General features: G+C 41.2%; 1 protein-coding gene across 1 annotated transcript in view; it reads left to right on the top strand.

Annotated features, from left to right (window-relative positions):
* spag17 (sperm associated antigen 17) overlaps positions 1-19,589 on the top strand; it is a 216,366-nt gene that overhangs the window by 110,492 nt on the left and 86,285 nt on the right. Inside the window, 6 exon segments of the mRNA XM_048603090.1 lie at positions 231-357; positions 731-909; positions 1,826-1,988; positions 9,194-9,390; positions 12,065-12,203; positions 15,282-15,436. Coding sequence (XP_048459047.1) covers positions 231-357; positions 731-909; positions 1,826-1,988; positions 9,194-9,390; positions 12,065-12,203; positions 15,282-15,436 — 960 coding nt within the window.

Below are 19,589 nucleotides of genomic sequence, written 5' to 3'. Positions count from 1 at the left end.
TCGCAACGGACCCCAGAGTTTAAAAACCAGGCGGGAAAACACACCGACGCTTCATCAGAGGCTGCAGTGAGGATGTTACCAAGCACGGTAACAAAACATGTGCGGAACAACAAACCAGCTCGGCGAGCCAACCAACCTATAAAGTTACTTCTTAACAACAGTAGAATGGAAGGTAATAGTCAGCTCTTTGCTTTGTTTTCTATGACTGTGTTCCATGCATCTTTGTACAGGTGGAAATTGAAGAGTCTGAACGAACAGCCCCTTCAGAAGATATTCCAGAACATTCAGCGTTTCTGAATCTGAATGCATGTTCTCCAGATGGATTGTTGATAACATTTTTCACTGAGAATTCTATAGGTCTGTCCTTTTCATATATTTTTCAAAATCTCAACACGCTAACAAGTTTGCCAAGATACCCTGAATTTGCAGCTTCAAATGTACTGCACAGCTGTCTACAATAAGTTGAAATCTCAAATTTCCAAACATAGCCAAAACATCTTAGTAACTGTAGACAAGAAAAAATGTTTAATCTCTCAATACGGACAGCTTTCACTGCATGCTCCTGAGAATACAGCCGAGCATTTATAATCAATTTTGCTGCAAAATTCATGCAGTTTTTAAAAAGAAACTGTTTTGTTTTCTGTCTGTCTGCAGGCTACAATTAGGTTTCCATAATTTTACACGCACCTATATATTTAGAGTTGTCAACTTTGACTTGTGTTATTTTAAGGTATAAAAAATGAACGTATGCCCGAAGAGAGGATATTGCTGCGCCAGAGTTATCCTATTAAAACTCATGGCTCCCAACCCTGTGAGGCAGCACGGAAATGGCCTGCCATGCAGGAAGCATCAAGAGTTATTACACTCCAGGGAACTGTGATAAAGTACATGATGGATGGATCCACTGAGGTAAAATATTGTTGGTTTATACAATTATATCTGAAAACAGCCATTTCCCAATTCTCAATCATGTTCATTTCAGCTAACTTCATAGAGCATAGAGCATAGAACAGTACAGCACAGTACAGGCCCTTCGGTATCATCCCCAACCATGCCATGATGATCTGCAACAACAGTGGTGAACACATGTGGTGTGCCATCATGTCCTTATCTATGGTCATCATTTTTGGCAGCCACCTTCAGCCTACAGAATACTGTCCATTGCCTGTGGGCTGTCTTTTGCCACTGCTGACTCGAGACCAAAGTACAGGTTGGAGGACGTGGTGAGTGGGTAGCTCCCCACACCAACTCACCCCTCAGCAACATTTTTTTTAAATTGTGCACTAACTCTTTTTCGATTCTGCTCAGCAGATTCCCTGTGTCTGTTTTCTTCCACCATACAACCTTCATTCTTTCCCATCATTCACTCTCCAAACCCCTCCTTCTTCCCTTTCTCTCGTCTCCCTTTCCACTGTCTTCCCTCCCAGTTTACCCTTTCTCCCCGCTCCCCTCTCTATCCTTCTCTTTCTCCCCCTCTTAAAAGTAACTGGAAAATTAGCATCCTGACTAGGTTAGGTGGCTGTTAGGTTTTTTTGTTAAAGTGAGTAATTTGTAGCACTTTCACAATTTCACCCTTTGGAAGCGATGTAGAAGTATTTGCATAACACCATAGACCATAAAAAAGTTCTATAATTTTCCAACCCTTCGCACAGCAGTAACTTAACTGTGCTGCTTTGTGCTATAATGTGTACATAATTCCTTATCGCAAAAAACACGTTCAGATCTTTTTGTCTTCAGCTACTCTTATCCTGCAATATTGACTGCTTTATTCTAAGTATAGTTCTTTCTGTACTGTATTTCACAACGTACTTGTAATTTTTTCTAGATTCTGTTTGCTGATGGAACTGTGAGCAGAAGTCCAGATTCCGGACCTGTCTCCATTCCCCCATCAAATATAGCAACAAGCAACCAGTTTGATTTTATTAATCAAGAATCAAAGGATGAAAAGGAACTAAAAAAAGTAATCAGTGAAGAAGTGAATAAGAAAGGTAACATGGGAAAAAGCTGTAAATAGTTAGGGTGACTGATGGGGAACATATTCTAAGCTACATACTTTACATAATTTTTTTTCCCACACATCTGATGACCTCACTAAATACCACTGTGCTCCCTGAGAAGTCACTGCCTGTGAAAATATAATAGCGTATCACAGTCCCTACTAAGTCTCCCATTTATACAAACACAGAAAGTAAGCAATTCCATTGTATGAAAAGACATTTCTCATTTTCAAAAAATATTAAATTCCCTATTAAAAATAGTAGTGTTTACAAAGATATTTTATTAAGTTATTCTTTGTTTCTTAAATTAAAATCAAAGTACATAACTTTATAAGAACTAAAGACCTTTATCAATGAAATTGATAGTATGCCAAGGACAAACCAGAGATCATAAAGGATCATTTAACTGGTAGAAGTAAAATGCAAGTTATTTTGTCTTTTTATTTGCCAAGGCAAAGGACTAACATATAATAAATAATTTGGTCAGTGAATTTTGAGATCCTGGCTCTCAATTCTGTAGTGGCAGAATAGTATTCACCACCAGGCCATATATTTGAATGACATTCATTTGCCAGGGGAGCATTTGTTATGCCTTTCAGCCTTCCTACAATGTGCTGATTATTACTGTGTTTAATTCTATGTGCAATGGGAGCTTTCTGGTGCCTTCCCGAATTAAACATTTCTGTTAGAACCCACAACAGTACAGCACAGGCACAGGCCCTTCAGCCCATTATGTCAGTGTCGATCATGATGCCATTCTAAACTAATCCCATCTGTCTGCTCATGATCCATACCCCTATATTCCCTGCCAGTTCATGTGTCCGTCTAAATGTCTCTTAAAATTTGCTAACGTATCTGCTTCTACCATATTCCCTGGCAGTGCACTCCAGGTAGCTACCAACCTCTGCTGGGGAGAAAAGAACTTTTCTCATGCATATAATTTAAACATTTCCTTTCTTGCCTTAAACCTATGCCCCATAGTATTTGACATTTCCACCCTGGGAAAAACATTCCAACTATCTGCCCTATCCATGCCTCTCATAATTTTATGTATTTCTATCAGGTTACCCCTCAGCCTCTGACATTCTAGTGAAAACTATCCAAGTTTGTCCATCCTCTCCTCATAGCTAATACACTCCAATCCAGGCAACATCCTGCTAAACCTCTTTGTACTCTCTCCAAAGCTTCCACATCCTTTATTCCCTTTATTCATTCGGGGGATAAGGGCATCACTGGCCAGGCAGCATTTACTGCCCATCCCTAATTGCCTGGAGGGCAGTTATGAGTCAACCACATTGCTGTGGGTCTGAAGTCACATGTCGTCCAGACTAGGTAAGGATGGCAGTTTCCTTCCCTAAGGACATTCGTGAACCAGATGGATTTTTCCGACAATTGGCAATGGTCATCATTAGACTCTTAATTCCAGATATTTATCATGGCAGGATTCAAACCCAGATCCCCAGAACATTACCTGGGTCTCTAGATTAACAGTCCAGTGATAATACCGCTAGGCCATTGCCTCCCCAGTTGTGTGGAGATTAGAACTGCACACAATATTCTAAATATGACTGTTGACTTGCTGACTTTTATCCTCAACAACAACAACAAAAACATAAGTTGCTGGAAAAGCTCAGCAGTTCTGGCAGCATCTGTGAGGAAAAAGTCAGAGTTAACATTTCGGGTCCGGTGACGCTTCCTCAGAACCCGAAATGTTAACTTTGATTTTTATTCCCAAGATGCTGCCAGAACTGCTGAGCTTTTCCAGCAACCTCTGTTTTTGTTCCTGCGTCACAGCATCTGCAGTTCTTTTGGCTTTTATTTTGACTTTTATCCTCAATGCCCTAACTGATGAGGCAAGCATGCCATATGCATTCTTTATCATCTTATCCACTTATGCCACTTTCAGGGAGCTATAGACTTGGACCCCAAGATCCTCTGTATATCAATGCTGCTAAGGGTCCTGTCATTTACGCTATACGTTCCTCTTGCATTTGACCTCCCAAACTGTGTCACCTCACACTTGTCCAGATTAAACTCTAACCTTCCTTACTATCCACACTTCATCAATTTTCTTGTAATCGGCGAACTTATTAACCAGACCACCTCATTGAGGGTCACTTCCACTGGCTCCATGCATAAATTCCCTCTTCATCTTCGAGGGATCTACCCTTTACCCTGCTACCATCTTGCTCCGAATATATGTATAAATGCCCTGGGATTCTCCATAATCCTCAGCAGGTCTGGCAGCATCTGTGAAGAAAAAAAAATCAGAGTTAATGTTTCGAGTCCGGTGACCCTTCCTCAGAACTGATGGTGGCTGGGAAAATGTCAGCTTATATGCAAAAAATAGGGAGGGGGATGGGCAAGGGAGTAAATGTTAGGATAGAGCCTGAAGAGAGAGAAGAGCAGTTGGATAGACAAACAGTTGATAACAATCAGGCTGGGAGGGTGAATAGTTGTTAATGGAGACTATTAGTGGCTGACAACAGGTAGTGTGTAATGGCAGGCTGTGTGGTAAAATGCCTGGTGTGTGGTGTAGGGGGGTGGGACATGGGAGAGTTTAGGCCCTAAAGTTATTGAATTCAATATTGAGTCCGGAGGGCTGCAGGGTACCCTAGCGGAAAATGAGGTGTTGTTCTTCAAGCTTATGCTGAGCTTCGCTGGAACACTGCAGCAAGCCAGAGACAGAGATGTTGGCCAGGGAACAGGGTGGCAGGCAACAGGTAGTTCAGGGTCTTTTTTGCAAGCAGAAGTGGTCACCCAGTCTACGCTTGATTTCCCCAAGCGGAAGAAGAGTTCGGCGTCATGTCGTGCCCAAAATTCGTTAAGGTGGGGACGCAGAGGAGTAAAGTTGCGACCTTTGCTGAGTACAGAACATTCAGCACTGGAGAGCAGAAGATTAGGAGGGATGATGAATACCCTCACCAAATCCGACCTATCTCCCTCTGAACTGACTGCACTCCGTGCACTCAGATCTAACTCTGACTTTGTTATTAAGCCTGCTGATAAGGGTGGTGCTGTTGCAGTCTGCAGTACTGAACTCTACATTGCAGAGGCTGAGCGCCAGCTCTCAGATACCTCCCCATATCTTCCCCTGGACCATGACCCCACCATGACGCATCAGGCCATTGTAGCTACTACAGTAACTGATCTCATTTCATCCGGTGATCTCCCCACGCTCTGCCTCCAACACCGCACAGCTCGCTTCTACCTCCTCCCCAAAATCCATAAACAGGACTGTCCGGGCAGACCCATTGCTTCAGCCTGCTCCTGCCCCACAGAACTCATCTCTTCGTTCCTTGACCCAGTCTTCTCCTCCCGGTCCAATCCTTGCCCACGTACATCCATGATCCCTGTAACGCCTTACGCTGGTTTCAAACTTCCAGTTTGCAGGTTCCAGCCGCCTCCTCTTTACCTTGGATGTGCAATCCCTTTACACATCCATTCCCCACCAGGAGGGTCTTAGGGCTCTCGGCTTCTTCCTGGAGCAAAGACCTGAACCATTCCCACCCACCACACCCTTCTCCACTTCACAAAGCTCGTCCTCACCCTCAACAATTTCTCTTTTAACTCCGCTCATTTTCTTCAGGTAAGAGGAGTGGCCCTGGGTACTCGCGTGGGCCCTAGTTATGCCTAGTTACCCCTTCATGGGGTAAGTGGAACATTCCTTGTTCCAGTCCTATTCCGGCCCCCATCCACAACTCTTTCTCCCATACATCGATGATATCATCGGTGCTGCTTCCCTCTCTCGTCCAGAATTGGAAAAATTAATTTATTTTGCCTCCAATTTCCACCCTGCCCTCACTTTCACCTGGTGTATCTCTGACTCCTCCCTTCCCTTCCTCAACATTTCTGTTTCCATTTCTGGGGATAGACTGGCCACTAATATCCACTATAAACCCACTGACTCCCACAGCTACCTGGACTATACATCCACACACTCTGCTTCCTGTAAAGACTTCATCCCATTCTCTCAGTTCCTCCATCTCCATCGTATATGTTCAGATGAGGCCAACTTTGACAAGGGAGCCTCCGAAATGTCCACCTTCTTCCTCAATGGAGGATTCCCCAGCACCATTGTCGACAGGGCCCTCAATCGGTTCCGACCCATCTCCTGCACTTCTGCCCTCACTCTTCCCTCCAGCAACAGCGATAGGGTTCCCCTTGTTCTTACCTGCCATCCCACCAGCACCCCATCCAGAAGATCATCAGACGCCATTTCCGCCACTTCCAGTGAGATGCCACTACCAGACACATATTCCCCTCCCCTCTTTTGTCCGCCTTCTGCAGGCACCGTTCCCTCCAGGAGACCCTGGTCTACACTTCCTTCACCTCCCCACAGCCCCATGGAACCTTCCCCTGTAACCAGCGAAAGTGCAACACCTGCCTCCTCCCTCCCCAGTATCCAAGGGCCCAAACATACCTTCCAGGTGAAGCAACACTTCACCTGCACTTCCTAGAATCTAGTCTACTGCATCCACTGCTCACAATGTGGTCTCCTCGACATTGGGGAAACGAAGCATAGACTGGGTGACCACCGCAGAACATCTACGTCCTGCTCGCAAAAAAAGACCCTGAGCTACCTGTTACCTGCCATTTTAACACACCACCCTGTTCCCTGGCCAACATCTCTGTCTCTGGCTTGCTGCAGTGTTCCAGCGAAGCTCAACGCAAGCTGGAAGAACAACACTTCATTTTCTGCTTGGGCACTCTGCAGCCCTCCGGACTCAATATCGAGTTCAATAATTTTAGGGCCTAAACCCTCCCATGTCCCAGCCCTCTACCCTACACACCAGGCCTCATTACCACATAGCCTGCCATTACACACCACCTGTTGTCAGTAACGAATCGTCCCCATTAACAACTTTTCACCCTCCCAGCCTGATCGTTATCAACTCTTTGTCTGTCCAACTCCTCTTCTCTCTCTTTAGGCTCTATCCTATCATTTACTCCCTACCCCATTCCCCTCCCTATTTTCTGCATGTAAATTGACTTTCCCAGCCACCTTCAGTTCTGAGGAAGGGTCACCGGACCCGAAACATTAACTCTGCTTTTTTCTTCACAGATGCTGCCAGACCTGCTGAGTTTTTCTAGCAACTTTCTTTCTATTCCTAATTTACAAAACCCCAGTTCTTTTGGTTTTTATTTCTCCTTAATCCTACTTGCCAATAATATTTCATGGCCTCTTTTAGCCCTCTTAATTCCTTGTTTAAGTTCTTTTCTGCTGTCTTTATATTCCTCAAAGGCCTTGTCTGATTTCACTTTTCTAAGCCTTATATATGCTTCCTTTTTCATTTTGATTAAACTTTCAAAATTATTTGTCATCAAGAGTTCTTGAATCTTGCCATCCTTCTCTTTCATCTTCACGAGAACATTCTGATGCTGAACTCTGATCAACTAGCTTTTAAAAAATTCCTGCATGTCAAAATGTCAATTGATTTTCCCTCAAATGGCAATCCCCAATCTAATTTTTCCAGTTCCTGCCTCGTACTGTTGTAATTAGCCTACCCCCAATCTAGCACTTTCACCCAAGGACCAGTCTTATCCTTGTCCATAACTATCTAGAAAGTTATGGAATTATAATCACTGTTCCCAAAATACTTCCCCACTAAAAATTTGATCACCTGCTAGACTTATTCACTAATACAAGTTCTAATTGGACTATCTATCTGTTGTTTCAAGAAACCCTCCTGGAACCACCGAATAATTCTGCCCCATCCAAGCCCCTGGCACTAAGAGAGTCCCTGTCAATATTGGGCAAGTTAAAATCATCTGCTATAACAACATTCATATGTAATCTGAGACAAAGGCTCCAAAAGCTTGAGGGCCTTCTAATATAATTCCTGCGATGGGACTTGGAGTGCAGAGAAAGCCAGCCTAGTCAGAAATGCCACATGATCGATCCAGCTCAGACAACTTATAACAATCCTAGCAATCCAAAGCCAGCCTTCGATCAACTCAATTCATTCTGTACTTTATCAGACCTAGTACAAAGGGAGATAGTTATGATTGTTGGAGACCAATCATCTCAATTCTAGGACTTTGCAACAGGAGATCTTTGTAACTGTGTGTAGGTCCAACTCTCATTAGAAGCTTTGTCACTGACTTACCCTCCATTATAAGGTCAGAAGTAGGGAACTTCCCTTGGCACTTGCTGAGATCCTAGTTTGATATGTTCATAAGACAGTGAAGCTATTTATACGTATATGCAGTAAGGCTTGGATTCTTAAAAAATGCTGAGAAGTGGCAAGTAGCATTTGCCCCATACAAGTACCAGGCAATGGCTTCCACCAGTAGATGTGAATCTCTCCATCTCTCTTGAAATTCAATGGCAATACTATTGCTGAGCTCCTGCCCATCATTGACATTCTGGGTGTCATTATTGACCAGAAACATAACAGGATGAGGCACATAAGATACTGAATTAGGTAGGTCAGAGGCAGGTCAGAGGCTGGGAATTCTGCAGTGAGTGACTGACCTCCAGACTCCCATCATTGACAAGTGAGATGGAATACTCTGCATTTTACTGGACAAATTGTAACTCCAACAGCACCTAAGAAACATTGTCCAGAACAAAACCTGCTTAATTAGTGCCCCATGCCCCACTGCTACAGAGTGGCAGCAAGATGTGCTATCTACAAGAGGCATTGCAGCAACTCCCCAACAGTCTGTTACCAGCACCTTCAAACAAGTCACCACCAGGATCTAGAAGAATAAAGATAGCAGGCACATAACTTAGCCTTGCTATCAATGCCCACATCCCATGAAAAAATAACAGCACAATGCAAGTAGGCAGTATGAAGAGCTCTGGAAATGCTGTTTACAACCAGGGTACGTATTAGGGCTAGAAAAATTATTTCAAATTGAGGACTCTTTCTATAATGTGCCTGACTGTAATTTGGCACAGCCTCTTTGAACAAAAAAATTGTATCTTCTCTTCCTGCTTTATTCCTATTTTTCATCATCAGTGCTCTCATCTCTACCAGAATGTATTTCAGTGTTTAACAAGCAGTCATCAGCTCTCCATTCGCTTTTAGTAGCAAGTTTCATATCCCTCTACAAGTCCTCCAGCAATGTGATGAGTAATGTATTCGGAACACTAGAAATATATTCAAATAAGCTTATCTCCAAAAGTCAGAGAATATTATTTATGAACATATGTTTCTGCTCTAACATCATTTATTTGTTTCCTTAAGGAAAGCATGGTCGTAGAGGAAATTCCACTTCAAATATCAGTGAACCTTCTGTAATTCAAATGCAGCCAACAAACATTGTAGCTGGTACTTGGATAACTACAACACCAAAAGGTTTAATAATAGGAACAAAAGGTACGGAAATGTTGGATACAAGATCCATCTTAGTCTACAAAGCCACAGATCCAGGAACTGGAGAAGTAAGTACAATAACATTTACACCTTTTACTCTTTTGTGTATGTGTGTATATATATATATATATGTATTTGGAATATTTTGGTTTTTGTTTCCAAACCTGAGATCCCCTACTTTCCCATTCTCCCTTTTCCGCTTGTTTACACTTCCTTCTATGCTTTTTCAATTTTTTAAAAATATGTATTGAGATGCACAAACAGACCGACTAGACTATTGTGGTAGTTTCTCTGCACGTTGTTAGGTCACTTTTAATAGAATAAGCTTTCACTGTGTTATTAGTTACTTCTACAGGTTAAGAAGGCATTTAGCATGCTTGCCTTCATTGCACAAACTTTGAGTATAGGAATTGGGACATCATATTAGGGTTGTACAGAATGTTAGTAGTCCTTTGAAGTACTGTGTACAGTTCTCGTCACCCTGCTTTGGAAGGATATTAAATCAAAGAGGATTCAGAAAATATTTGCTAGGATGTTGCAAGGACTAAAAGGTTTGAGTTATAAGGAGAGGCTGGAGTGTGAGAGATTGAGGAGTGACCTTGAAGAGGTTTAAAACGTCATGAAGAGCATAGATAAGGTGAATAGCAAAGGCCTTTTCCCTAGGGCAGTGGAGTTCAAAGCCGGGAGGCATATTTTTAAGGTGAGAGGAGAAAGATTTAAAAGGGACTTGATTAGTACATGGAATGAACTGCCGGACAAAGTGGTAGACACAGGTACAGTTACAACATTTAAAAGGCATTTGAATAGGAACATGAATAAGAAAGGTTCAGAAGGACATGGGCCAAATGTAGGCAAGTGGGATAAGTTTAGTTTAGGAAACATGGTCGGCAAGGACGAGTTGGACTGAAGGGTCTGTTTCCATGCTGTATGACTCTATGACTATAACTAAAAGAACTACTTATTGTGAGTTATGTGTTATTGTGTTGTTAGAGCTGGTGTTCGTGATGTTTTCAGGAGTAAATTCTAAATTAGGTTCTAAATATTGGTTTATCTCATTTTTCAAGCATGAGGTTCATAACTTGCCCTCTGCCCAGGCTGGTTCTGGTGAGTGTGAACATAGAGAGTCATACAGGAGAGGAAACAGGCCTTTCAGCCCAACATGTGCAAGCCAACCAACAAACACCAATCTAAACTAAACCCATTTACCTGCACTTGCCCCATAGCCTAAAATTCTTGACTTTAAGTACTCATCCAGATGTTTCTTAAATGTTGCACACAAGTTTGGTGCAACCACCCACTTACCAAACAGGAGTGTTGGGCCAAGAAGTTCCAAGCAGCTGTTCATTGATTCTGGGCTAGCAAAAATTCTAGCCAAGTTTTAATCATAGTATGTGGTGCCAGCCTTCTGTTCATAAATTCTGTTCCTCTTTAAGAGAGGTTGTACGAAATGACAATGGCTGTCTGCTGAATATTATTATATAAAAAAAGAAAAATGAAGTGCTAAGGCATAGAAACATCTTTAAGGCTTCCAGGATACTATCCATAACCCTAATGGTGAAGGTACAGAAGAACAGATATCCCATAGTTTGTTCAGGACCAAAAGGTCTTTGAGGAATGTTCTCAGATGGGAGGGGAAGAGGTGGCCAGGGCAATCAAAACATGTCCTCTGATCTTAAGGACCTGTCAACAGTGCCACATAAAGTCTGGTTGACCTTGCTTGGATGATCAAGGCCAATGAGTACATTTTCACATCAGCATTCCTAGCCACCACACCAACAGTCTCTCAACCAGCAGTACTCCCACATACTAGGCCATGCCTAACATCTAAATACTCTGCCTCCAAAACTATCAGCCACATGACCATCTCTTGCTGTAACCACATGTCTCCAGGAATTCAGCTATGGCATAGTAGCCAATCACAGTGTATTGCAATCCTTCACTTATATATAGTAATCCACCACCCCCCCTCCGCACCACTGCCCCACCGCCACCAAGATCCATTGATCTATACCTTTCAGAGCAAGCTCTTCAATCACAACTCATCACATACTTTGGACATCTGCCTCCTCCTTATCTTTTTTTCTCACATTCGCACTATTAATTCACACCATCAATCCCGATTACAATGTTATTCCAATTTAATTTAAGTCATGCAGGAAATATTTCCTTACACACTAAACTTTACTGTGTGCATCTATCAGGGGATCGTACAAAATACAAGGAATTTGTAACATGACCAAAGTATTAAAATACAAAACATATAAAAATAATCATCCTGTCATGCATCAGTCACGGGAGAACCCCAAGAGACAGAGGGATCAATAATAGCACGGGAATGATACAGAAGCCTTGATCTGATGCTCACAACCATAATTTCAGCCTTTATAGGTACCTTCGAAGCTAATTTAGATCTGTGATTTGCACATTGCAGGTTATTAGACATGAGTGGTTAAGAGATAGCTCACTTGAAGTCAAGATCGCAGACTAATTCTGCTGAGGGAGATTAATTTGAGGAGCTCAGGGATGACATACAGGAGAATGCTGATGAACATATTGGCCAGTCTGCCAGACAGCCTTCTGACACTATCAAGAAGCATGGATGTATTCAGCATACTTAATAGCTTGCTGGCTCTAAAGCATCTGCAGAATAAGTATTAAATATTATGTCTAATCTGAGAAAATGGTAAAAAGGCATCCAAATGCATTTCACAAGCCAACCAACATGTTGTTGTTGCAATGTAGATGATGATTACAAGACAGGACAAAGTAGTAACTGTCTTTGGGAGTGACAGTACTATAGCGGAACATGCTGATGGAACCAGGATTACAACCTTTTTTGAAGATATCCCAAAAACAGATTATGCATTGCAAGATGAAACTGGTAAGAAAACAAGATGTCCGATTTTATGATTGCTGCAATTCTGCAGAAGTTCCTTGTGCAATTTTACAGAACATTAATCTGTTACCATGCTACTCTTATCCAAATAAATATGCCATTCACCTGTATACTACTGTTTCCACTTCAATTGCTCAGGTGTTTGAATACTGTATGGGCAGGAATTACGTCATCCAAACTTGCATTGTCTAGCTTGATGAATTATTTTACCTGTTAGACAGGCAAAATATAATATGGTGCACTAATGAATATTCATCCTGAGGAATGGAAAGCTGACATTGTTCAGCTTCCGTTTCAGATATCTGCTTTCCAGTGCTTATTCAGTAGCCTGTGAACTGCACTCTTTCCATCTTGTCTCATAGAAACATAGAAGATAGGAGCAGGAGGAGGCCATTTGGCCCTTTGAGTCTGCTCTGCCATTCTTCACAATCATGGCTGATTGTCCAACTCAATAGCCTAATCCTGCTTTTTCCCCATAACTTTTTGATCCCATTCACCCCAAGTTCTATATCTAGTTGCCTCTTGAATACATTCAATGTTTTGGCATCATTCTGAAAGTGGTGTATAAGTGAAGTCTGACCATGGTACATGGCATTCTAGGCAGGTTGTTTTGAGCAACCTGATAACTTAATTCACAGATGATCAAGAAAATCAAATGTTAATAATGCAGAATTTGCCTACCAGATTAGATAAAATTGTTTGTGCACTTTTAGATTTTTAACTTTGGCAACTTTGGTATACTGTCAGACAAACAGTGCATGCACACTCATCCTGGATAGGCTGCAATCCAAGTCATCCTCAATTTTGGGTGAGAAATTGAGAAATGTTTGAGAAGGGATGCTAGATGCAAGCGTCCCAGAGGTAGACCATTAACAAGTTTCCTTGGGCAGCCCTCCCAATTAAGGATCGTGGTTGAGTTGCGTTCAGTGTGGACAATGGGTAGGTCTACCAGCAACTTTGCAGAGTGGCTACTATTGACGGACAAGCAGCAGGAGAAACATCAGCACCACTTAGGCACTTGAGTAAGAAGGCAGTAGCTGCCATTGCAGCAACAGTTACATTATCTGAGACATTATTCTTCAAGATGGCTGCAATGGCCTATCTTTAGCTTCTGTAGAACTGATCCCTGCAAATTAATGCCAGCTGATTAATAAAATGCCTTACATGGTTCACAGCTTAGACCTCCTGTTATGAAGCCACCTCAACACCATTTCCAGTCTCCTTACACAGTGAAGGAACCACTGTACCATTTAAAATTCCACTCCATTTCTACATTTATCGGTTTATTGCCACATTAGGTTTAAGCACATGGAACAATTTGAAAAATTGCCCAATGTTATGTACACAAAAAGCAAGATAAATCATATCTGAGCAATTACCTGCTCGCTTGAGTTGAGTTCTGCCAGGATCACCTGCTCCTGATCTCGTTACAGCCTTGGTTCAAAGATGGACAAAAATGCTGAATTCCAGAAATGAAATGGAATGACTACCTTAATATCAATGTTGCATTTGATCTAAAGTGGCAGAAGGAGCTCTAATAAAACTACAGTCAATAGAAACATGGGAAAAACTCTCCACTGATTCGAGTGAAACCAGCACAAAGGAAGATGGTTATGGTTGTTGGTGGTCAGTCATCTCAGCTACAGAACACCTTTGCAGGTATTTCTCAGGATAGAATCTGAGGTCCAACCATCATCAGCTATTTTATCCATGACCTATCCACCATTATAAGGTCATAAGAGGGGATTTTCATAATGTTCAGCACCATTCATGATTCCTGGATATTGAAGCAGTCCATGTCCAAATGCACCAAGTCCTAGACAATATCCGGATTTAGGCTGACAAGTGGTAAGTAGCATTTGTGCCACACAAGTACCAAGCAATGTCCATCCCCAGAAAGAAAGAATCTAGCCATCATTCCTTGGCATTCAATGGTGTTTTCATCACTGAATCCTCAATTCTCATTCTTCTGAGATTTTCTATTAGCCAGAAATTGAACTCAACAACTATATAAATATTGTGGGCACAACAGCAGATCATAAGGCTAAGAATCCTGCATGAGTAACTCACCTTCTGACTCCCCAGAGTCTGTCCACCTTGGGTCCACAAGGCACAATCAGGAATGTGATGGAATATTCTCTACTTGGATGAGTGTAGCTGCAATAATACAAGAAGCTTGACACCATCCAGGACAAAGCAGACTGCATGATTGAAACCACATCCATAACAGGTTCATTACGTCTACTACTGATGCTCAGTAGCAGCACTGTCTACCATCTACAAGGTTCACCCAGACTCCTTAGACAGCATCTTTCAAATTCACGACTACCTCCACCTAGAAGGACAAGATTAGCGAAACATGGGAAAACATCACCTGCAAGTTCTCCATCAAGCCACTCATCATCCTGATCTGGAAATATATAATTATTCCTTCAGTGTCACTGGGTCAAAATCAAATACCATGCTACATTTGGAATCAGACCTAGCCTGCTACCTCGAGGAACTCCTGCATTGATGTTTTGGTACAGAGATGATTGACCTCCAACAACGTCCAATCAGCAGAGAGTTTTCTTCAATTTCTATTGACTTCAGTTTTGCTTGGGTTTCTAGAGGCTGCACTCTGAAAAATGCTGCCTCAATGTTAAAGGTGGTCACTTCAACCCACTTGTCCAATTCAGCTCTTTTGTTCATGTTAAGACCGTGGCTGTAATTATATGAGGAACTGAACCTCCCCCCATCCCCTCCTACACAGAACCTAAACTGAGTATCAGTGAGCTAGTGGTTGCTGAGCAAGTGCTGTTTAATAACATTATTGACAATCTCTTCGATCCCTGTTCTTCATTCATGACCCCATTAATGCAGAGAAATAGGTTAGGGCAGGGAGAAGGCATGCAGAAGGCTTACAACTCTGAAAGACAGCACCCACAAAGATGAATACCGCTCCTTTAAATCTATAAATTTCTAACCACGCTTAAATTATGAGAACTAGCGAAAAATGTGCTTTCTGAATTACATTTAAACTTAAGTATTACTAAACTCTTTATCTGGTTTATTTTTTGATAGAGGGAATCCCACGTAATATGACCAGGGACATTAAATACATAAAGGTGGAATGTGTGGGGTTTGCCACTGTGTTAATGAACTGGGAAGAGTACACATGTTGTGCAATGTTTGGAAATGGTACAACAATCATCGCCAAACCACAGGAGATGTACCAGGTAACATGACAATGATTTTAAGTTTTTTTTGTAATAACATCAGCTGTTAACCAAGAGAGAGATTCTGTTATTAGGTCTCGCACATTGTTTCCGTTCCATACTTGAGTACAACAAAAAGCTTGTTATTTATGAATAAGATAGACAACTGTGTTATGCACAGTGGTTGCAATGACATTAAATGATTTATTCGATTTACCTGTACGCTATATTTACTCAGAAGATCAAATGATATGGATATGCTTTGTTTTCTCCTGAAATGGATGTATTGGCCCCAGATTTGAAATTTTGGGAAAGTGTAATAATTGACACCATGAGCCCCACCCTTGGAGCTGCTTTTTAAAGTAAAATCTTTTCATAATGCGTGCAGACTGTTCTTTGGTATATCTGCAATAATATATATTTGCAAAAGGAGAAGCTAAAAAGACTGTAGTCTCAAAATTCTTTGGTAGTATTCCCTTTATATTGTCATAAATGGCACCTAAAAGTGTTGTGCATACACATATTCTGCACTGAAAGAGTACAGCCCAAAGTATTGATAAAGTTTTTTGTTTTGTAAATGCAAATGCAAATTGACAACATAACGCATATTTCAGACTTCTTTAGAAAACTCCTTTGGATTGACTGTACCATAGGCATGCTTCAGCCAATGTCCTAATCACTTGGCTGCTAAACCAGCAGCTAGGAATTACTGGAGGCTTCTTCCTAAAGCTGTAACTTTTTTACTTTCCTTATCATGGAGCAGGAAGAGTACAGCTAATTTTGCAGGTTGTTGCCAATAACTAATTATCCATCTCTTAATTATCTGCCCAATCATTTCTGCTTTTTTTTCCAAAATTTGTAAGCAATTAGCCACAGCATGCAACGTCTATGATATTTGCAGTATGCCCAATTGCTGGCAACCAAGCCAGGTGTCCTTCAAGGAATCGCTGGAGGTTCTCTCTAGAAGAGCATGTATTTCGCTTATTTATATTTTCATGAAACCCAGAGGCACAGGAGTACTCCTCCTTCAGGTTTCACAGTAAAATCAGGCTGATTATACTTCCCCCAGATCAGATCAGCAAGTTGCCTCAAAGGTTATACTATAGTACACCCATAATTCACTAGTAAAGAAGAGGTAAAGTCCTGTACTGATTTATTTTGATTCTGCCAGCAGCTTCAATAGGTGCATAAGCACTTTTGAGTCTTCATTTCATTCACACTACTAGGTCATGCTTTAGTGTAGCAGAGTATCAGACAAGATTCTGATAACAAAATATAATCACCACTGCAATTGCTCAAAAATCAATGGTGTGAATTTTATTACAATTTTGTTAAGTAGATTTTGAGGAATTGTAACTAACAGAGGAGATGCAGTTGTCTATCTTCGCGCACCAGCAGGTTCAGGAACAGCTTCTTCCTGGCCATTATTAGACTAATGAATGGACTCTCTAACTTCAAATAATGCTGATCTTGCTAATGTTCACCCTGTGCAACGTAACCTGTATGCCTCTGTCTGAGTTTTTTTTCACCTTGTGATCTGTATGCCCTTACTTACTATGACCTGTCTATACTGCTCGTAAACAAACTTTTCACTGTACTTATGTACACGTGACGATCAATAAATCAATTAAAACATGTTCAGATTTTAAGTACATTACAGAATATCCAATACAAAATATATTTCTTTCTGGTTTAATCACTGAGTCATGAGTCATTTGAGCCTTTTAATAACTATAGTTAAATACGTCAGAGATGTAATTGTGAAGAGGGTAAAACAGACATTCCCATATGAACATACAAACCTGTGAATTGGAATCAAGAGTAGGCCATTCAGCCGTTTGAGCTGCTCTACCATTCAATAAGACCATACCTGATCTAATCGTGATCTTAAATCTGCATTCCTTGATAACCTTTCATCCCTTAACAAGAATCAATCTATCTCCACCTTAAAAATATTCAAGGACTTTGCTTTCACCACCTTTTCGGGAGGAGAGTTCCAAGGACTCTTAATTCTCAGAGAAAAAAAATCACCTGATCTCTGTTTTGAATAGACAACTTCTGATTTTTAAACAATGACCCCTAATTCTAAATTCACCAATAAAGAAAACATGTTCTCCATACCCAACCTTTCAAGACCCCTCAAAATCTTATTATTATAAAGTTTAATATTTCATCTTTTATAAAGTCACCAAAATTCCAGAGGGCCATAGGCCTGCTCTTTCATTAAAGAGATAACTGGTGGTGAGTTTAACCTGAAGGCTACAATGCCTCAGGCAAGGTTCTAGGTTGAAAAATTGAGACCTTCATGGTGACCTCAGCCAGTGTGAGAATTGAACTTTTGGTGTTACACTACACCACAACCAGCCATACAGTCAACTGAGTTGACCAACTCCATCATTTTAACCAGAAAATCTCATGCATTTCAATCAAGTGACCTGGAATGTGACAACACGGTGGCACAGCGGTTAGCACTGCTGCCTCAGAATGCCAGGTTCGATTCTGTCTGTGTGGAGTTTGCATGTTCTCCCCATGTTTGCATGGGTTTCTCATAGTCCAAAGATATGCAGGTTAGGTAGCCATGCTAAATTGCCCCGCAGTTTCCAGGGATGTGCAGGCTAGGTGGATTAACCATGCTAAATGCAGGGTTGCAGGAATAGAATCAGGGATTGGGTCTGGGCAGGATGCTTTTTGGAGGGTTAGTGCAGACTCAATGGGCTGAATGACCTCTTTCTGCACTGTAGGGATTCTATGATTCTTTTCCACTCCATCAGATCCTGAAGACGAGTTATGCCAGACTCAAAACATCTAATGTATTTCTCTCTTCACAGATGCTGCCAGACCTGCAGAGTTCCTCCATATTTCTGTGTTTGTTTAACATATTTTGGATGTCTCCCTTGTCCTCTTCAAATTTCCTACCCAAACTTGTGTCATCAGTAATCCATCCATCCCTTTTTCAAAATCATTGATATCAATTGTAAATGCTTGAGGCATCTGCACTGATCCCTGTAGCACACTACTCATTATATCTTGCCAACTTGAAAAACACTCATTTGTGCATGTTCTTTCCTTCCTGTTAGCTGGTCAATCTTCTGTCCATGCCAGTATGTTACCCACAACACTGATAGCTTTTATTTCTGCAATAATCCTTGCTGTGATGTCTTATTTAATGCCTTCTGGAAATCTAAGTACCGTCTAGCCACCTTTATGAATAGCATGTGTTACCTCCTCAAAGAACTCTAATAGATCAATTAACATGATATCCCTTTCACAAAACCATTTGGTCTCTTCTTGATTCCTTTGAACTTATTCAAATCCTCCTGCAACTTTTTAAAGAATGGCTTCCAAAATTTTCCTATGACTCATGTGAAGCTAACTAGCTAATTTTTTTTTCTGCTGACTCCCTCCATTCTGAAAAGAGGAGTTATGCTCACTATGTTCCAATCTAATGGGACCATCCCTGATTCAAGGTATCTATGGAAAATTAAAACAAACAAATTAACTATCTCACTACCCATGTCTTTTAAGGACCTAGGATGAAGTTCATCAGGACCTTGGCACTTGTCATCCCGGATCTCCAGCAGTTTACTTCTCTGGTGATAATGATCTTCCTGAGTTCCTCCCTTTCTTCCATTTTCTGATGTATTGCTGCTTCTGAGATGTTACTTGTAGCTACTATAGTGAAGACAGATGCACAATACCTGATCAATTCATTTGCCATTTCCTTATTTTCTATTATGAATTCTTCAGTCCCACTTTTTAGAGACCAGTTCTCTCTTTATCAAATCCTTTCTTCTTTAAATATTTATAGAACCACTTACTATCAGTCTTTATGTTTCTGGCTAACTTTTTCTTGTTCTCTAACTTGTCACTCCTTCGTAATTTGTTGGTCATTCTTTTATGTTTATACATTCTGTCCAATCTTCTGATCTGCCATCTATGCTTAGATTTTTTTGTTTTAGTTTTAATACTATCCATAACATTTCTAGTGAACTATGGATGATGGGTTTGTTCTTTGGAAGCTTTCTTACTCGTTGGCATGTATCTATACTGCATATTCTAAAATATCACCTTAAATGCCTGAGACAACAAGGTGCAGGGCTGGATGAACACAGCAGGCCAAGCAGCATCATAGGAGCAGAAAGGCTGACGTTTCGGGCCTAGACCCTTTTTCAGA

Source organism: Rhincodon typus, chromosome 11 (assembly GCF_021869965.1).
Source record: "Rhincodon typus isolate 14 chromosome 11, sRhiTyp1.1, whole genome shotgun sequence".
Taxonomy (NCBI): domain Eukaryota; kingdom Metazoa; phylum Chordata; class Chondrichthyes; order Orectolobiformes; family Rhincodontidae; genus Rhincodon; species Rhincodon typus.
Note: the sequence above shows the minus strand (reverse complement) of the source record. Positions and strands in the feature narration are given on the sequence as shown.